Source organism: Macrotis lagotis, chromosome 6, assembly GCF_037893015.1.
Source record: "Macrotis lagotis isolate mMagLag1 chromosome 6, bilby.v1.9.chrom.fasta, whole genome shotgun sequence".
Taxonomy (NCBI): Eukaryota; Metazoa; Chordata; class Mammalia; order Peramelemorphia; family Peramelidae; genus Macrotis; species Macrotis lagotis.
Window position 1 is genome coordinate 201,424,692 of NC_133663.1, and position 19,552 is coordinate 201,444,243.

General features: G+C 33.9%; 1 protein-coding gene across 7 annotated transcripts in view; it reads right to left on the reverse strand.

Moving 5' to 3' along the window:
* ROBO1 (roundabout guidance receptor 1) overlaps window positions 1–19,552 on the reverse strand; it is a 587,021-nt gene that overhangs the window by 198,535 nt on the left and 368,934 nt on the right. For all 7 annotated transcript variants that reach the window (XM_074192260.1, XM_074192259.1, XM_074192258.1 and 4 more), the window contains exon 3: window positions 15,235–15,392. In XM_074192260.1, the coding sequence (XP_074048361.1) occupies window positions 15,235–15,392 (158 nt within the window). The remainder of the gene's footprint in view (window positions 1–15,234; window positions 15,393–19,552) is intronic.

Genomic DNA, 19,552 nt, shown 5'->3' on the forward strand with positions numbered 1-19,552 from the left:
GTAGAATGGGCTAAGATGTTTCATGTAAAAGAGTCAAGAAAAAATTTTTACAATGGAATGGAAGAGGGGGGGGAAGGGTGGGAGGAATGAAAGCCTTCATTCTCATCAGAAAGGGCTCAGACAGGAAAGAACAGACACTCAATAAGGGTAAAGAAATCTATCTTACACTGGAGGAAAAAGGAGAGGAAGGGGGGTGAGAGAAAGGGGAGGGGCATATTGGTGATAGAAGAGAGGGAGGATCATGGGAGAAGGTAGTCAGACAACACACTTCTAGGGAGGGACAGATTGAAAGGAAAAAGAAAAAAATGGGAATGGGGAGGAATGGAATGGAGGGGAATACAGTTAACAATAGCAAATGATGGGAAAATATTGAAGAAACTTTTCTTAAAGACTTATGATAAAGAATGCAACCCATCCCAGAGAGAGTGTCAATGGCATTAGAATACATGCTGAAGTACATTTTTTTTCTCTCATTTTATTTTTCTTGAGGTATCTAATATTTTGGGGGATGGGGGTTATATTTACTTTCACAACAAGATTACTGCAGTAATGTGAAAATAAATAAATCAGAAAAACGAAATGGAGACAATAAAGATAAACTGTAGAATTACAAAAAGAAACCTAGCTTGCCTGCACAAGTTCAGGTATAAAGGAGTGTAATATTTTACTGGAAAGTTAGACTGAAACCAGGAAGTAACATTTTTAAAATAATCAACAGATAAGTTTGTCTATAGTTCTAGCATTAAAAAGGAGCCATTAGAGTTTATTCAGAACAGGAATGTCATGCTAAGACCTGCATTTTATTTAAAATTGCTTTGTTGGGGATGGATAGTATGAAAAAAGAGACCTAGGGTAAGAGGATCAATAAGATTAACACTGTAATTATCCAAGGTGAAAACTGATGACGGTTTGAAATAAACTGATGCCAGGGATTAGAAGGAAAAAAGGGGATAGATGCAATAGAAATTGTGGAGATAGAATTAACATTTAGCACCTGATCAGAAATATGAGGTGATGGTTAATGAGAAAATGAGGGTGATTTTGAGGTTTATAGTAGTGTACCTGACAGAAATAGGGAACTACATAAGTGGGACAAATTTTTTCAAGTTTTTCAGGTCAGGGGGAGGGTCAGCAATTATTTTTGAATAAGGAAAGTTCATATAAACATTCCAATGTGGATTTGGATAAACTAAATGAAGATGATAAAGGACAGACAAGGCCTTGCTACACACACACACACACACACACACACACACACACGCACGCACGCGCATACGTGCACACATGCAGGAGTCATCTACACAGAGATGTTAATTAAATCCATAAGAACCAGTGAGGTTATAAAGTGATAGAGAGTGAAAGCAAAGCCCAAGATAGATCTAAGAGGTTATAACCATAGTTAGAAGTACAATAATGATGATAAATATGAAAATGGGACTGAGATGCAAACTTAGGAATATAATGACTCATAGTTAAAGCTAACTAGGACCTCAAAGTCCATTTAGTCAAATTCCTTCATTTTACACGTAAGAAAAAAGATTACAGTACTTGTAAAAGACCACAAAATTAGTAAGGATCAGGTGTAGGATCTGAATTCAGTTCCTCTTATTCTAGTGTTAGTGGGTTTTTTCCACATTATTATATTGTCTCAAACCCTAATCTACTATATCTTTAAATCATTTCCAAAGTTCAAATGAGACTCCAACATAGGCAATTTTTAAAATTTTCAAAGGAACAATTTTTATCTATAATTAATAAAAATCTAAAGAAAATAAACTGTTGAGGATACACCATGAACAATGTAACTTCTAATTTCATATATATAGCCTATAATTAAATTAAATGCCCCAGACATTAGTAAAACTCTAGTGGCCTGCAGCTTTTTTGGAAAAAAAAACTAAGCAGAATGATCAAAGTCAATGGAAATTGAATAAACTCAGTCAATGATATAACTACAGAGTATAAAGACAGGGAAGAAAATAAATAGAATTGTATTCTGTTTGGGGAATTATAAAGAAATAAAGCTCATCATAAATTACCAACATAGGCTCCCTCCACTGACCATCTGTATTTATTTTGTAGTGCTTATTATTTTCCTTGCTAGAGTACACTAATAATGGATTCAAGTTGCAAAGCAGAGGTATTTCAGACTCCAAATTATGACAGTTCAGAGATGCACAATCTGCCTTTGTGGGCATCAGTGCTTGCAATGAAATCCAGTAATCTAACCAGCAAAGCACATCAGCATTATATATTGGTAGAGGGAATTTCAGTAGTTGGCAGGATCTCAACTGGAAGGAAATACACTTGGAATTGGAGAAGCTGTTGTTTTGAATGAAACTCATTCTTGGAAACATGTTGAAGCTCATTTAAAGAATTCTGTTTTACTATACCTACACATTTGCATATGTCTGCATATCTATGTGTGTGTGTGTGTGTGTGTGTTTTAATGCTCTATATGGGTCATATAAAATTCCAAACACCATAATAATAAACATAATGAGCAAATTAAGCAAATTAAGTTAAATTACATTACTTCCCCTAAAAGTCCAACATAATTCAAAATTGTTTTCCTTTTTTGTGAAAGTTAAAACTTACATCTATACTAAGTTTTATATCTGAAGAAAATCTTAGTTATGTAATTGTTTACTATCCCCAGAATTCCCTGAAATAGTTCAATCACTTTTTTTAATTAAAGATTTTACTTATTTTGAGTTTTACAATTTCTTCCCAATCTTACTTCTCTCCCCCCACCCCCCACACAGAAGGCAATTTGTCAGGCATTACATTATTTTCAGCATATACACTGATCCAAATTGAATGTGATGAGAGAGAAATCATATCCCCAAGGAAGAAACATAAAGTATAAGAGATAGCAAGATCAGATAATAAGATATCAGGTTTTTTTTTCTAAATTTAAGGTAAAAGTCCTTTGTCCTTGTTCAAACTCCACAGTTGTCTCTCTGGATACAAATGGTATTCTCCATTGCTGAGAGCCCCAAATTGTTCCTGATTTCAACCACTTTTTAAATCATAAACAGAATTACTTTTTAATCTCTTCCCTGGCATTCAAACTTCCTTCTGTGATCTTTCCACTCCTTATAGCACATTTCATACCACACTTTCTTGTTCCTTAATTCCTTTACACTTATTTTTCTATTTCCCTATGTGTAATTAAAAGGTCAAGATAACAATTTTTTAATAAAACACTGAACAAAGTTCATTCATTTAACAAAAATTATCAACACCTTTATGCAAAGCAACTAGAACCAAGGATATGCATGGTATTTATCAGCACTTCAAAGTTAGGCATAAATAACAACTTAATGCAAGAAAACACATAGGAACTCCACAAAATTCTACTTTTACTATCATCTCTGGCAAAATTATACAAATTTGCTAAACAATATTTGATTGTGATACAGGGTCTATTGTGACATAGCAACTGATTGATCACCGAAATGCAAAGAGATAGGTAGACAAAGAAAAATATAGACAGATAAAAGAAATAGACTGATTAGATTGAACGACTGATCTCAGTTTAAAATAAACTTGGATAAAAGTACATTAGAAGGATTATAAAAAGAAAATTGAAATATATGCAAAGGAGTGATCCCGGAAAAAAAGGAGAAATAAGTTAAATGAGAGAAATTTCAAATTCACATATTTAGATCTAGAAGAAACCTTAGGGGTCAATTAGTCAAGCCTCTCCATTCATACATTAGGATTAGAGAGGCTCACTATCCCAAGGTCATACAGATCAAAAAGCAAAGCCTCAAATTCAACACTATCTTCTATACTCGAGTGCAGTGGAAGGGAAACAAAAATCATTCCTTGATTTTTTTATGTAATTGATGGAATTTGAGTGGGAACTTCAAAAAAGTGGGAAGACTACAAGAGATTTCAAACAATAATTGTGGGAAAAGGGAAGAGTCCATTCAAGAATAAGAAAAATATCAACTGAACAGTACAAAATCCTATCATCTAAAGAAGTTTTTCCCATTTACTCTGTGGAACTCTGCATACAGATTTATTGTGCATAGCTTTTGTGAACTGTATTTTACTTGCCTTTTTATTCCAAGTGCTTAGTAAAGTGTCTGGCACATAGTCATGGCTTAATAAATTTTTTTGACTACCTTTAAAAGAAATTAATTTTTGCCTAAAGAGGGGATAGAAGCAGTTGCAAAAGATAAAATAGGTACTTTAATTACTTGAATTTAAAAGTCTTTTGCACAATTAAATTTATGGATTTAGGCTACATAGGTGAGAAATCAATTGAGAAAAAAATTATATCAAATATACCTGATAAAAATTTGATATCTAAGATATAAAGACAGCAAATAAGACCAAGTATAGTCAAATATAAGACCCAATATAGACAAACAAAAAATAGGAACAGTGATAAAAATATTTAAGTATATGTATCAAAATATATGTGTGTGTGTGTGTGTGCGTGTGTATCTGACTGATCAGTCAGATTATATACCAAGTGAAACAATGACAAAAAGATAGACTCCATATATACCAATATATTTAAAGCTATCCTTTTTGTAGGAGGAAAGAACTGGGGGGGAAAAAAGTAGATAGCACACTAGAGAATTACTAACCCCCCCCCAAAAAACATGCCTGTAATATTATTTTATTATAAGAAGAAACAATAGAGAAAAAAATCCTATGAGTAAGTAAAATACACTGAAAATGCATAATTACCAAAAAGGAATAAAAATGAATAATGCAGGTGTAAAAAGATAACTCTCTTCATTTCTGCACAGAAGCTAGGATTCCTTAGGTGGGGAATCTTACAGATAATGTCAGATTTATTTTTTGGGGGGGGAGATTTGATTATTTACATATATATATACACACACACACACATACATACATACATACATACACACAAAGGGGGGGATAGAGATGTGTGGGTGGGTGTGCCTTCCTTTTTCCTCTTTCTTCTTAAAAAATAAAAACTGTTCTAAGGGTTGATCCTCTGAAAGAGGTAAGGATAAGAATAAAGGATGAGGGCAGCTAGGTGGCACAGTGGATAAAGCACTGGCCCTTGGAGTCAGGAGTACCTGGGTTCAAATCTGGACTCAGACACTTAATAATTGCCTAGCCATGTGGCCTTGGGCAAGCCACTTAACCCCATTTGCCTTGAAAAAAAAAAAAGGATGAAAACTGGGTCATAAACAACAATGAATTTTTAAACGTTCATACTTTTTAAAGTAATATATAAAACTTCCAATTATCCCTTATATGATCTAAAAGTTATTAAATATCCATGGCTTCTTATTCCAAATGCTTTTCAGAACAGCTGTGTATAATGTGGTGCCCAAACAAGTACATGATATTCCAATTATAATTTGAATAGGGTACAGTAAGATTCATTAAATTTCAGTAATTCAACCACCTTTCTATCCTATTAGGAAGAGCTGGTGATGCAGTGGCCTTTCATTGCAAAATGGAAATATTACATTTAAAAAAATTCACTCTTGGATGTGAATGTGAAGATGTGACCCCTTAAGGAACATGGTTTTGCCTCTTTGACTAATGACTCCTTTAGTTCCTTCCCCAAAAAGCAACTACCCCCAAAAATGTGGTTACTGATCTGGTAGCTCCCTAAGAGATAGGGTTTCTGAAAAGTTGTACCAATAAGATGTGCTGCATGATGCAGGACAGGGGTGAGTGGGAAAGAGTTTTCTGGGCTCTGAAAAGAAAAAGACTGGATAAATAAAGGCTATTTCCTTGGGATCAAGACCAATGGAGGAATTACCAGGGGAGTACTGATAAAATCAAAACAGTTAAAATGGATGCAAAAATAGACATAAGGGTCAGGATACTGTGTGGGACTGAATCAGAACCACATTATCTGCTTGAGGACTAGAAAGTTGTTTCTGCCCAATAGTACTCTTCATTACAATCAGAAGAATATATGTCGTCCTGACCTTGACCCCAACTGATAAATTGGTTCTTTTAACTTATGTCAGGAAAACTGATTTTCATTTTCAAATGAAAAATAATTGACTCCCAGGCTCTGGGTGTGCTACTTATCAAAAGTCATGTTTGAGTTTAATCAATGCAACTGTTGACGGTAAAAGGTTTTCCAACGATTTCTTGATTCTAACTTCCAGGAAGATTATCTAATAAGAATGAACTTTGATGGACACAATTTTAGTTTACTTTTTGGCCCCTTGTTATTATATTCCTGGTTAAAGTTCCTGCTGCCTGAGAAAGCTCTATATAATTTGGAGAAAACTCAGAACCTTTCTTCCAGAAAAAGTTTTGGGAACTATGGTGAAATGCTGCTGGGAGAAGTCTTGCATTGTAATGATATGATGTAAATTGGTCAATCAAAAAGCATTTATCAGTTAATTACCACTTGCCAGGCACTATGCTAAGAACTAGAAATAAAGAACAAGCATAGTCATTGCTGAGACCAGAGACACAACTTAAAACAATCAACATAAAAACTATATATATATAAATTGAAAATGGTCTTAGAGAGAATGCACAAAGGTTAAGTAGGACATCAAAAGACTTCTTGAGAAAGATGGGAATTTAAGGAAACTTGAAAGGACTTGGGAGGGTGGCAACTAGATGGTATAAAAGATAGAGCACCAGCCCTGGAAGTCAAGAGGATCTGAGTTCAAATACAGACTCAGATACTTAATAATGACCTATCTGTGTGACCATGGGCAAATCACTTAACCCCCAATGCCCTGCAAAAAAAATTAAATTAAAAACAGGCAATACAGGAAGCTGAGATGAGGAACAAGAGAATTTCAGGATAATGAAAATGCCCAAAGTTAATAAATGCAGTGCCATAGCATGTATGTTAAAGTCACTGGAGTAAGTAGTAATAACGTATAAGACAGTGGAAGGATAGGAAGGGGTATGGTTACAAAAGGCTTTAAAGACACATAGAATGTTTCTGGAGAGGAGGGGGGAGATTGTACGGAGGCACTTGAGCTTCCTGAATTGTCCAGGGTCAGGGGTTATTAAGAGAAGGAAGACATGGTCAAACTTGGGCATTAGGAAGATCAATTTCACAGCTGAATGACAGATTGTAATAGAGACAGATTTAAGATAGAAGATTAACAAAAAGGGATGAGGCCCTTTATTGTGGCAGTGTCTGAGTAAAGAAAGGAATACATATAAGAGATGGTAAAAAGGGCAGAACTTCGTAACACTTTGGGTATGAGGGGTGACACAGTAAGGAGTCAAGATGGTGCCCTTAAACAATAAGGAAGTGAAAAAAAAAGAGAGTGAAAGTATGTCTTTGTAATTATGGTGAATTCAGAATAAATGAGTTCCATGAGCTGAACTAGGGAGAATCCTGACCTCCTGGATAATGATGAGAGATCAACCCTATTCAAAGATTAGGAACAGAAGGACTAATCCCTCAGAAGTCTATGAAAGGGTTGAAATTTAGTTCTATCTCCATACTGGGGCTTCCAGGGAAAAGGATTCCTCCCTAGTGGCCTGGGAACATTGACAGGGTATTAGTAGTATTAGAAAAGTCTTGCTATCCTCGCTGATGCTATTTTAGGCCCAAATCAATGTTCATTTGAAACATCTGACCAAGACATATATATTCATGCAACTGAGTGTTATTATCTGGACAACAGGCAGTATCCAAGACCTTAACTTTTCTAACATAATGTTTCAAAACTTTAATGGGGGAAAAAAGACAAGTTCACAGAACCACCACAGAACTCTTTCTCTGTCTCTCTCTCTTCCCTTCCTTCAAATAGAACAACTATTTCCTTTTACCATTTCTAGTCTCCATGATAGTTTAAAGATCAATGAAATAATTCAACCACCAAAATTTTTGGTTTTGGTTATGATATTGTTCATGTATGCCTAGTAACTTGAACTTACGAAAGGTAATTTAATTTTCTTCTACTATATACCTATTAATCTTATATTTAACCTTATTAGCTATTTCTGTTCTGGTCTTTGCTAATAAAAGATAATTTTCTTTAGTAAAGGAATCATGAAGAAAATAAAATTGAATAACTTTTTCTTCTCTCTGTCATCCATTGTCATCAACATATACAGGTGAGCTGTGCTGTCATATCATTTCTTTTATCCACTTCTTTTCCCCAATATAGCTTTCTCTATCTTATTTTTAAAGGGCAATGCCACATCATTTTCCCATTCATTCTCCATTACCTAATCTTCTACTATTTGTGAATATAAATTAAGAACTGGAAAAAACTTTAAATAGCACCTGGTACAATCTGTTCATTGTACAGACCAGGAAATGTGGCTCATAGTGGTTTAATGCCTCACTGAAGGCAGTAATGAGTGGCAGAAGTAGGAACTAAATAATGGTTCTATAACTCAAAAATTACCATTCTTTACATGAATAATTTTTAAAACTTATTATAGTGCTGATATGTGTAGCTGTTTAGGGTATTATAGTTTCAAAGTTTAGACTTAGAGCATGACAAACTGATGTTTCAAGATTAATTAAAATGATTTAATCATATATGACTTTTAACTAAATACCATTCTATTAAAATAATATCTCATATTTATACAAAATGTGAAGTTTTGAAAAATACTTTCCTTAAAGCCAAAAATGAGAGATAAGTATGGTATTATTTCCATTTTTAAAATGGGGAAACTGAGTTTTAGACCATTTAAGTGGCCTGCCTAAAGCTAATAGTTTTGTGAGACTCCTAGATTCCATGTTCAATGATCACATAAATTCATAATAAACATTAAATATATATTCTTGAGCTAAAACGTAAGGTAAAAATATTCTTAGGGACATAAGGCCTCCCAAGTTATGACTTCATTTCTGTTGAACATCAACTCTTCAACTTTTTAATTACAAGAATCTAATTTAATTACAAAATCTAATTAAAAAGTATGATGAATTTTGTTCTATATGTACACAAGATCACATAAAAATTAAGGTTCATTTAAAGCTTGGTTTGAAGTACAAATTTCTGATTTAATTTTTTATGATTTTTGCCAATTTTTTTCATTTGTATGTTCTTAGACTCAAATTTAAATTCAGTATCATATTTTAATTAATAGAACATTTTCTTCATTCCTCTATTCTTCTGAAAAATGCTTTGAAGATCCATCTCCATTTTTATTTTTATATTACATTAACTACTAAGAAAAAGGAATTTTAAAAAATTTCTTCCAAAATCTAAAGAAATGAAAGTAAAATGAATATGCAACTCTTGGGAAGATTTCACTACCAGAAAAAAAAAATCTCTACATTATAACGCTATTTTAATCCTCTTCCCTGCCCTGTATTAGAAAGATTTCATGTTGTTTGAGGAAATGCAACAATTGGACATAAATTTATAAACTGAAGCTGTTCACGTACATCATGTTAAATTTTGCTTCTAGATATAAATACTGATTTCAACAAAACAGAATACTTTGAGAAAAGAGACAAGTTTATCCTAAGGCTTTCATTAAATCCTTTCAAGTAGGGATGTGATAGGATTGGTCTTTTTTGTTTAATCTTTTACACTTTTTTTCATTCATCCACAATAAAAGGGAAGCTTTACTTTAAAGAAGACAAAGTTGCTCTAGGGCCTAATTTACCCTGGCTTCCCTGACATAAATTCCTGGTCATCAAAAGACATACAAATTACAGGCATGAGTGGTCTATGCCCTTGGATTCAGAAAATTTCTGAAGACTACACAACTTACCATGTGCTTCATAGTATTCTAAGTTAATGACCAGATATTTTTTCTATATGAAGCCAAAAGGATCTGCTCCTAAAGAAGCTTGTACCACTTCTATATTTTTACATATCCTTGCTATGTTAGAGCAAAATACTCTAATTTGACCTAATAATAAGCCATGATACAGTTTTAAAAGATCAGTGTTCTCATTTATAAATTTTCTTTTGCGTGAGGCATTATTGTTCACAATAGTGAAAAAGGACTTCAGATTTTCAACCAAGAAAAACTATCATATTAAAAAACACTAGAGGAAGGCAGAGCCAACATGGTGGAATGAAGGGACTCCCATGGCTCTCCCAGAAACCACTCCAAATACATTTAAATAAAGATTTTAACTAAATTTTATAGTGGCAGAACACACAAAAAGACTGAGTAAAACAACTTTTTAGTCCAAGACAATGTGGTAGAACTGCAGGAAAGGTCGGTTATATCAGATTTAGAAAGGGCCCACAAGTATCCAGCCACCCAAAAACAGAACATGCGGTGCCAGGGTCCCTGGGGGTACCTAGGTCCCTGGTTGCAGTGATGGCTTCAGGAACTCTCAGCCCAGGGATTGCCAAAGACAGTTGGGAAGCCTAAGCAGGAAAACTCTGCTTCACCAGATTGAGAGAAGAGCCCAGTTCAGTGGTTGGTCTCAGCAAAGACCCAGACCTAGGGAACCAGGAGCATGCTTGGGGAGTCACCCAGCAACTGCTTCCAGAGTGCCTAGACCACAGACATTTGGGAGGTTGTGGAAGATTGCAGAGATCTCTGCTATTCCTGAGGCAAGACACTGTTGCTTTGCCCATACTCACATCCAGGTCTCAGTCTGAACCCCACTTCTACTACAGAGGAACAGGGACCCTCCTCACAGCTCCAGTGTAGAGGGGAGTTATTGTGGTCATCCAGAGACCAAAGCACAGGCCAGGAGAGCAGTCAGACCCTCTCATAAGATCTTGGAATTAATGAATTAGGGTCCCTGGGGGGTGTCCTTGAAAACTGTTGCAAAAAAGTTCAAAATCTTGGGACTCTGTACTTCGCTCTGGAAGCAGAACCCCCACCTTAAAAAAGAACTGGGGATATGAGCAAACGATAGAAGAAAAAAATCTGACCATAGACAATTACTTTGATCCTATGAAGGATCAGAACACACACTGAGCTCCTACATCCAAAGCCTCCACTCCAATAAAAATATGAATTGGTCTCAGGCTATGAAAGAGTTCAAAAAAGATTTTGAAAATCAAGTATGGGAAGTAGAGGAAAAATTAAGAAGAGAAATGAGAGCAATATGAGAAAATCATGAAAATCAAACCAGCAGCTTGGTGAAGGAGAAGCAAAAAAATAATGAAAAAAAAATACTGGGTCAAATGAAAAAAAGCAGTCCAAATGGTCAATGAGGAAAAGAATGCTTTAAAAAAGCAGAATTGGCCAGATGGAAAAGGAGATAGAAAAGTTCTCTGAAGAAAATAATTCCTTCAAATGTAGAACAGGCTAAGATAAGGTGATGACTTTGTGAGAAATAAACAAAACAAAACAAAACAAAACAAAACAAAACAAAAAGAATGAAAAACTGTAAGAAAATGTGGGATAATCTCATTGGATAAAGACCTAGAAAATAGTGCAAGAAGAGATAATTTAAAATTTATTGGACTACCTGAAAGTCATGGCCAAAATAAGAGCTTAGACTTCACTTTTCAAGAAATAATCCAAGAAAACTTCACTGATATCCTAGAACCCATCAATCACCTCCTAAAAGAGATCCCAAAATGAAAATTGTCAAGAATATTATAATCAAATTTCTGAGCTCCCAGTCAAAGAGAACACATTACAAGCAGCCAGAAAGAAATAATTCAACTATAGTGGAGCTATAGTCAGGATAACATGGGATTTAGCAGCTTCTACTTTCAAGGGTTCATGGGACTTGGAATATGATATTCTGGAAGGCAAAAGAGCTTGGATTGCCAAGAATCAATTACCCAGTAAAACTGAACATATCTTTCAAGGGAAAAGACAGATACTCTAGGGACTTTCAAACTCTCTTGATGATAGCACGAGAGCTAAATAGATAGTTGATCTTCAAGTACAGAACTCAGGAGAAGCATAGAGAGGGTGGACAGAAAGGTCACATTATGAAGGACTTGCAGTATTACTACAAGGGAAGATGATAATGCTAACCCATAAATACCTTCTCATTTATTGGAGCAGGTGGCACAGTGGATTAAGCATTGACCTTGGAGTCAGGAGGACAGGAGTTCGAATCCAGCCTCAGACACTTGACACTTATTTAATAGCTGTGTGATCTTGGGCAAGTCATTTAACCCTCATTGTATCTCACATCCAGGGCCATCTCCAGTGGTCCTGATTCATATCTGGCCACTAAACCCAGATGATTCTGGAGAAGAAAGTGAGGCTGATGACTTAGTACAGCACCCCGTCACTCAAAACCAATTCATGTGCTTGTCAAGGCATCACCTCCCTTGATGTCATGGTTTTGTTTTCTTTTTTTTTAGGTTTTTGCAGGGCAAACGGGGTTAAGTGGCTTGCCCAAAGCCACACAGCTAGGTAATTATTAAATGTCTGAGACCGGATTTGAACCCAGGTACTCCTGACTCCAGGGCCGGTGCTTTATCCACTATGCCACCTAGCTGCCCCAATGTCATGGTTTTCTTCAAGAATGAAGAGCAAAGGAGACAAATATGGTGATTATACAGAAGTATATGGATATAGAATGTATGATCAGGGAAATATATGTTTAGATAAAGAAGCAGAGTGATCCTGAAGGGAGAGCAGAGAATAACAGATGAACTCAAAGAATACTTCAATAGTACCTATTGGGGAGAACTCCAATTGTGTGTGTGTATATGGTAGTAGTAGTAGTAGTAGTAGCAGCAGCAGCAGCAGCAGCAGCAGTGTCCAGTAAAGCCAAGGACATCAATTACTAGAGTTAACAATTTTGTATCCAGTAATTCAGTATCCATCTAACTAGACTTCAAGTCACAACTCTCTCCCCATTCTCTCACTTACTTACCACATAGCTGCCAAAGTGGTTTTCTTAAATATAGATCAGATCATGTCATCTCTATTCATTAAACTTTGACTTTAATTATTTTTGTAAGTCCAAATATGAACTCTTCTTGGGCACTTAAAATTCTTTGTAACTTTCCCCTTCTTATGATGACAATCTTATTAGCATGTTCTTCTCTTATGTTCCAGGGGCAGTGCTGTTCTTTCATTTTATCTTATAATAATATGATTTTTATTCTCATGACTTTAATGTTCTAATAACTTCCCCCTTTAATATATCTTCCATATACTTGATATTATGTGTATATCAATAATTATAAACATTTATTTATATGCCAGATCTGCCCTTAAAGAACTCAAAATCTAGTAGAAGATACAACAAGCAAACCTATGTCTAAACAAGTTATATACAATTTTAATAGGAAGCCATTTAGAAAGGAAAGGTGATAAAATTAAAAGAAGTTAGGATTAACTTCCTGAAGATTATTAAAAAAATATATGCCCAGAGTTGAGCAATGCAATGCCTTGTTCATGGATAGCAAGAAGGCCAGGATCAAAGAGTATAAGTATATGTGATAGTGAATAAAATCTAAGAAAACTAGAAAGGAAGTAAGGGACTGAAGTATAAAGGACTTTGAATATCAGAGACAGCCTTTTGTATTTGATGCTGGAGCAGGAGACAGTGGATTTGTACTTAAGGAAAATCACTTTCCTGGAAAAATGGAGAATAGATTGGAGTAGGAAGAGACTTGAGACAGGAAAAATCACCAGCAAGCAATAGTCCAAGCAAGAGATGGCAAAGGTCTGTACCAAAGTAATAGCTGTCAGACAAGAAAAGGGGGGCATATCGTGAGAGATACCAACAACAGTGGTAAAACCTACAGATTGCATATTCATAGTCAGAGACTGTAAACAATCCTGGATGATGCCTCCACTGTGAGCCTAAGGAAAATAGTGCTTCCCTCCTCTTTGATAACAGGAAACAGGAAAGGTTAAGAGGTAGAAGGGTTAAATGGAAAAGATAATGATTTCTGAATACTGAGTTTAAGATGTCTGTTGGACATGCAGTTTGAGATGTCTGAAAGTTGTTAGAGATGTAGTATTGGATTACAGCAGAGTGTGGTGATAAAATCATCAAGTGAAACGTAAGGAAAGAGAAAAGAAGGAAGTCTAGAACCAAAGCCTAAAGTACAACTTCAGTTTTAGGGGAAGAGATCTGGAGGAGAATACAGCAAAGAAGACAGAGAAGTAGACAAACTTAGGGAGAACTCTCTACTTCATTATAACATAAGCACTTTGAGAACAGAATGCAGTTTTACTTTGTATCCCTAACAGAGACAAAGATAAATAAATGTTTGTTTGCTGGTTAACTAAGGGATATAAGTAAAATAAACTGTGGTATAAAGGAGTAATGCTATATAATTCTTCCAAAATAGGATGAATAGAGAAATGTTTGTAAAACAATATTGAGAAAAAATAAGCATGATAATAGTATTAAAACATAGATTAACTAGGATGAATTGTAATGGTCAATGTTTATTATAGAAAATTGGTAATGAAACACTTTCCCCTACTACAGAGTTTTAAATCTATGGATACAGAATGTGACATACACTTTTAGATATGGTCAATGTGAAAGGTAACCTGATTTGTTAAAAAGAGACTCTCAGTGGGGAAAGGTGCTCAGGTAAATGAGTGGTTAAAAAAGTCAACAAAACTAAAATAAAACAAGTAGAAATAAAAATTAGGAAGGCAAAATAATACAGTGGAAAATGTGCTAGGTTTAAAGTCAAAGCAACTCTGTTCGTATGATGGCTCTGGAACTAGTAAGTCCACTAGTATTATGGACTTTGGAGGGAGTCATCATCTCCAGATCTCATTTTCCTTATTTGTGAGATAAGTAGATTTTAATGAGTTTCCATCTAGAACTTATTTCATGTTTCTATAAAATGTACAGGGAGTATAAAAGAAAAGGAACTATACAAGAAAGTTATTTGATACAGAGATGGCTATGCACTTTGTACCATAACTCCAACTTTTATGGGAAAATGCCTTAAATATGTAAAAAACAAAAAATTATCTTTGTCATCTCTAATAACCAAACGATATATCATTATGAGCTTGATTTGCTCATATTCCTAGTTTAATATTGATGAATAGAGAGAATATTGGATTGGGAGTCCCAACTGACAGTTCCTGTAGGGGTATGATTTTGGGTAGATCACAGCACATCTCTGGATCAGATTTCAAATTTGTAATTTGAGGATAGTGATAAGTGCTCTAAGTATCTACCTTTAAATGTTATCCTAAGGCTCCTATGATATCATAGCTCTTAATTACTCTATAAATTCTGCTGGTTTATCAACTTTAGAAAAATTTAAATTTTTTTTTTAATCAGGAGGGTAAATTGAATATACCTCATGTATCTCCAAAATAAGCAGCCTTTTCTTTTATTTACTATTTCATTAGTGAAAGCATCCACAATTATGCTCCAATGATTATTTTAATACTTACAGTAATTCTTTCATCTCTATCATCCAATGGTGATCCATCTTTTTTCCAAGAAATAGTGGGTTCTGGATGGCCTCGTGGAGGCTGGCATTCCATCACTGCAGGCTCTCCTACTGCCACCATTACATCTGAAGGGTTCTGTCTGAAGTCATCTCGTAGTACTTTAAAGAAACAAAAGTTAACCATTACCATCAGTGTTAGTGTGTGTGTGTGACTAGATTTTTTTTGTTATAGCAGATATTATAATACAAATAGAAATATCATTGAATTTGTGAGAGGTAAAATTTAGTCATAATTATCTATTAAAGGAATCCTAAACATACACAAGGACAATAATATTCAATAGTCAGTGTTATCACTATTATTTCTATTAAAACAATTTTAATAATCCTTATTATTTATTAAACCTATTCCTTTTATAATCTCATAACTAAAGAGAACTGATTAGAAAAAAATATGTAAAGTTCAGATTTTCTAATTACACTTGTATGTTAACAAATGAATTATATAGAAATATACTATTTAAAAATAAAAAGTAAAACCAAAGATACAGAATTTGATTCTTTTAAATAACTTCCCAAGACTATAATTCAATGAGAGGGCTTAAAATAGCACTGGTGTGGAACTCTGGTGTATGTCATTGTTATTAAAATATTTTTCTTTAATAAAAAAACAAATTACACGTTAGAAAAGTTATTAAATTGATATTTAAAAATGTTGCCAAGAGACTTAAACATTTTTTATGAAATTTGTTAAAGTATGTATACAGTTTCACAATAAAATATTTCCAAAATACATTCTGCATTTTTACCATTTCTACTTTAGTCTAACATAAGAAAAATGATAACAAAAAATATAAACAAAAAAAATCAGTTTACTTTCAACAGAATTTTTCCCCTCTAAAATCATCTCATTGATGTATTCAGGTAGTTGGAATTACATAATTCAAAAAATTTTATCACAGTTAAGTAAGAATACCTTTTCACATTTTACAGATGAGTATGATGAAGGATAAGTATGTCTAGCAATTTGCCCATGGTCCTAAAAATTCTAAATGAACGATTTGAACTTGGGTCTTCTGGTTCAAAATCAATTGAACTATAAGTATTATTAAAAGAGAGAAATTGGAAGAGATGAAAGGAAAGAGGTTATAAACTTTTTTAAAAAGTATACTGATTTATATGAGAGACTTCACTGTTGCTCTGAGAATTGTGATGTTACATAAATTTCCCCATTTCCAACTCACATAGCATTTAAAAATATATTCAAGAATTAAAATACCACAATATAAAACAGTCCTTTAACTACTACTTTTAAAAAAAATTTAAATTTGAGGTTCAAAACCTCAAACCAGTTAAGAAGTTTCCAAAATCATATACTTTAAGTAGTAATTCTTGTCTTTTATATGCATGTGCTTTGCAATTAAATGTTAGATATAAGTAGATTGTGGAGGGCTCATTTTTTTTAAAGCATGCCTTTTCAATTATGTCATGAGACAAATTGAGTCCTCTTAGAGTATATAATGATAGGAAAATTAAAAAGTCTACCTTCCCCCCAAGCAACAAGAACAGCAACACTGTTTTCATTTACACAGCAGTTTTTATTCCACTTCCAATATGATATAGTATTGACAAACACATTTGAAAGAAAATTAAAAATTTATTCTAGAGCTCAATCTTGTACTACAAAAAATAGTAAGAATCTTTGGCCAAAAATTTTAACTTCTTTCTAAAAATGAATTAGATTATATCATGTCAGATATCAAAAAAGAAAAGATAGCTTAAAAGAAAATACTAGAAAGAGAAAGGAAGTTGAAAAGACTTGTATAAAACAATCTGTTTCGTTTCTGGAATATCTTATAAATTGAAAATAATATCTTTAAATTTTTTTAACATCTTGGAAGTACTCTTTCATAACAAAAGCAAATTATTTGTAGGATTTCTCAACTTAGACTAACATAAATATAACATGCATCTTCTGTAACTTGATATAGCTCAAATAAATAAAAAATAATAAAAGAAACCAATGTGTTAAAATATAGGTATAGCAAATATTTGATGTCCTACTCATTAAATTATTTGGGATTTGACAGTGTATATAATTAAAATTTAAGCATAATTCTCTGAAAAAAATCAAATTCTCTCCATGTAATAGAATGATATTAACCCTGAGATAGTGGGTCCAGAATATGACTGATAGACTAGACTTACCCATCCTAAGGGAGAGAAGGGGATAACAGCAGGCTGGTAACCATCTTACTGGGGGGAAAAAAAAAACAAAAACGAAGCCATTCTCTAAGGGCTTCCTCTTCTCCCATCTCTCATCTACATGACAATCCTTCAAATGCCTAAAAGACAAATTTCCTTATTCTCCTTAAGTTTCACCTCCCAAAAAACTACCACATTTCCTATGAATGATATTCTTTATCTGGCACAATCAACAACCCTTAAAATGTCCAGGTCACCACTCTCTCCTCAGTATTGATAAATTACTTTTCTAAAATTGGGCACCCAAATCTAAGCACAATATTCACCAAATTGAACACCATAATTCAATTAAGAAAATCTAAAACTTGAGGGACAGAAGAAAGCTAGATTTGTAGTAAGAGGCCTCATCACATCACTAAATCACTGAAGACACTGTGTCCTGAAGAACTGACTTCCTCTGATGCTCATCCAAAGATACATGGGGATCAGGATCATAAACAGGTTTTAAACATAGGTCCTCTAATTCCAGAGAAAGTTTTCTTTCCCTTGTTGTGGTGAATCTAAATGCCTTAAGGCAACTAAGAATACTGGTTGCTAAATCACGTTCTTTCTCACTGTTAAGTTATTTTATACAATTGAAATACAAGATCTGGAGGCACAATTTCCAAGGTGGGGAATAAGGGTTATTTGTTGTCACACTATTGATTCATTGTGGTCCACAAATATGCCTAGGTTTTTCACTTAAATTATGCTCGAGCGATGCTCTCCCTCAGTCTGTATTTTTGCTGTGAATACAAACATAGGAGTCTGTATTTTTCCTCTCTAAATTCATTCATATTCTATTTGGGCCATTATTCTAGTTCATCAAGATCTTTTGGGATGCTTACTTTGCCATTCAATGTATTTGCTACACCTTCAAGTTCAGTGGCACTTGCAAATTTAAAACTATCCCATATATGCTTTTACCCAAATCACAAATAAAGACAAAAACAGCCTAGTGTAAAGAATAGCCCTTTAGTAATACTCAATCAGGGACTTATCTGCATATTGACATCAATCCATTAATTGGAAAACATGGGTTCAGGACAACCACTTCTGAATCCACCAAACTTAAAATCATGTAGTCCACATATCTCTATCTTGTTGAAATAACTGAATGGGTGCTGCCTAAACAAGTGAGATTTGAAAAGGTCTCCCCATTGCACCTGGGGTCATCTCTAGTTGTCCTGACCTATGTCTTGCTATTGAACTCCAATGACTCTGGAGAAGAGAGTGAGGCAGAGCACCTTGGACATCCCTGCTTTATTCAAATCTAATTCACTTACAAGGCATCATTCTCCTGATGTCATTGGTCCTCTCTGAGAATGAAGGACTAAGAACAATCATGAGAGACCATCACATACCTTGCTGAAATCCAAGTATACATTTATGGCATTGCCATCGTCTATCAATATAAGGATGTAAGACTAAACTGGCAAGAACACTTCCTAAATGTTTTTAGGTCATCCCTTCAATTCCTGTAAAAATATAGTATGTTATTAAATTCAAGCTCACTGGACTTCTGCATCTTCTCCGATATCACAAATTTATACAAATTTATATATTACAAATTAGACAATTATCCAATTAAGATATCTTAGAAGAAGCTTTTAATCCACTTAAATCATATATTCTCAACTTCATGTAGACTCCTCAAAAGATACATTTCTTCCATTTCTTTTATGCATATATGTAGTTCTTAGGTGAATTTGTCTTGAAGACTCTTTCATCAAAATACTCTTTCTTCAAACATAATCTTCTATATTTTTCTGTTTTATATGATGCAATTGCACAGGTGGCTATCAAAATAAAAATGAATGAGACTAATTCTTCCCAAAAAGCCTTGAGAAAAAAAAATTTATCAGAAATCTGTTCATACTTCATATCTAAATCATAACTAAAAGTATTCAAAGGCAAACTGTTATTACTTTCTTCATTACTGCTTTAACCAGATCTTTAAAAAAAAAACCATTTCTCCTTGAAACAGAGTATATAACATGTCCAGCATTAAAGATTAAATATTTTAGATTGTATTTTTAAAATTGACATTTCACAGAAAGTTTTCTGGAACCTAC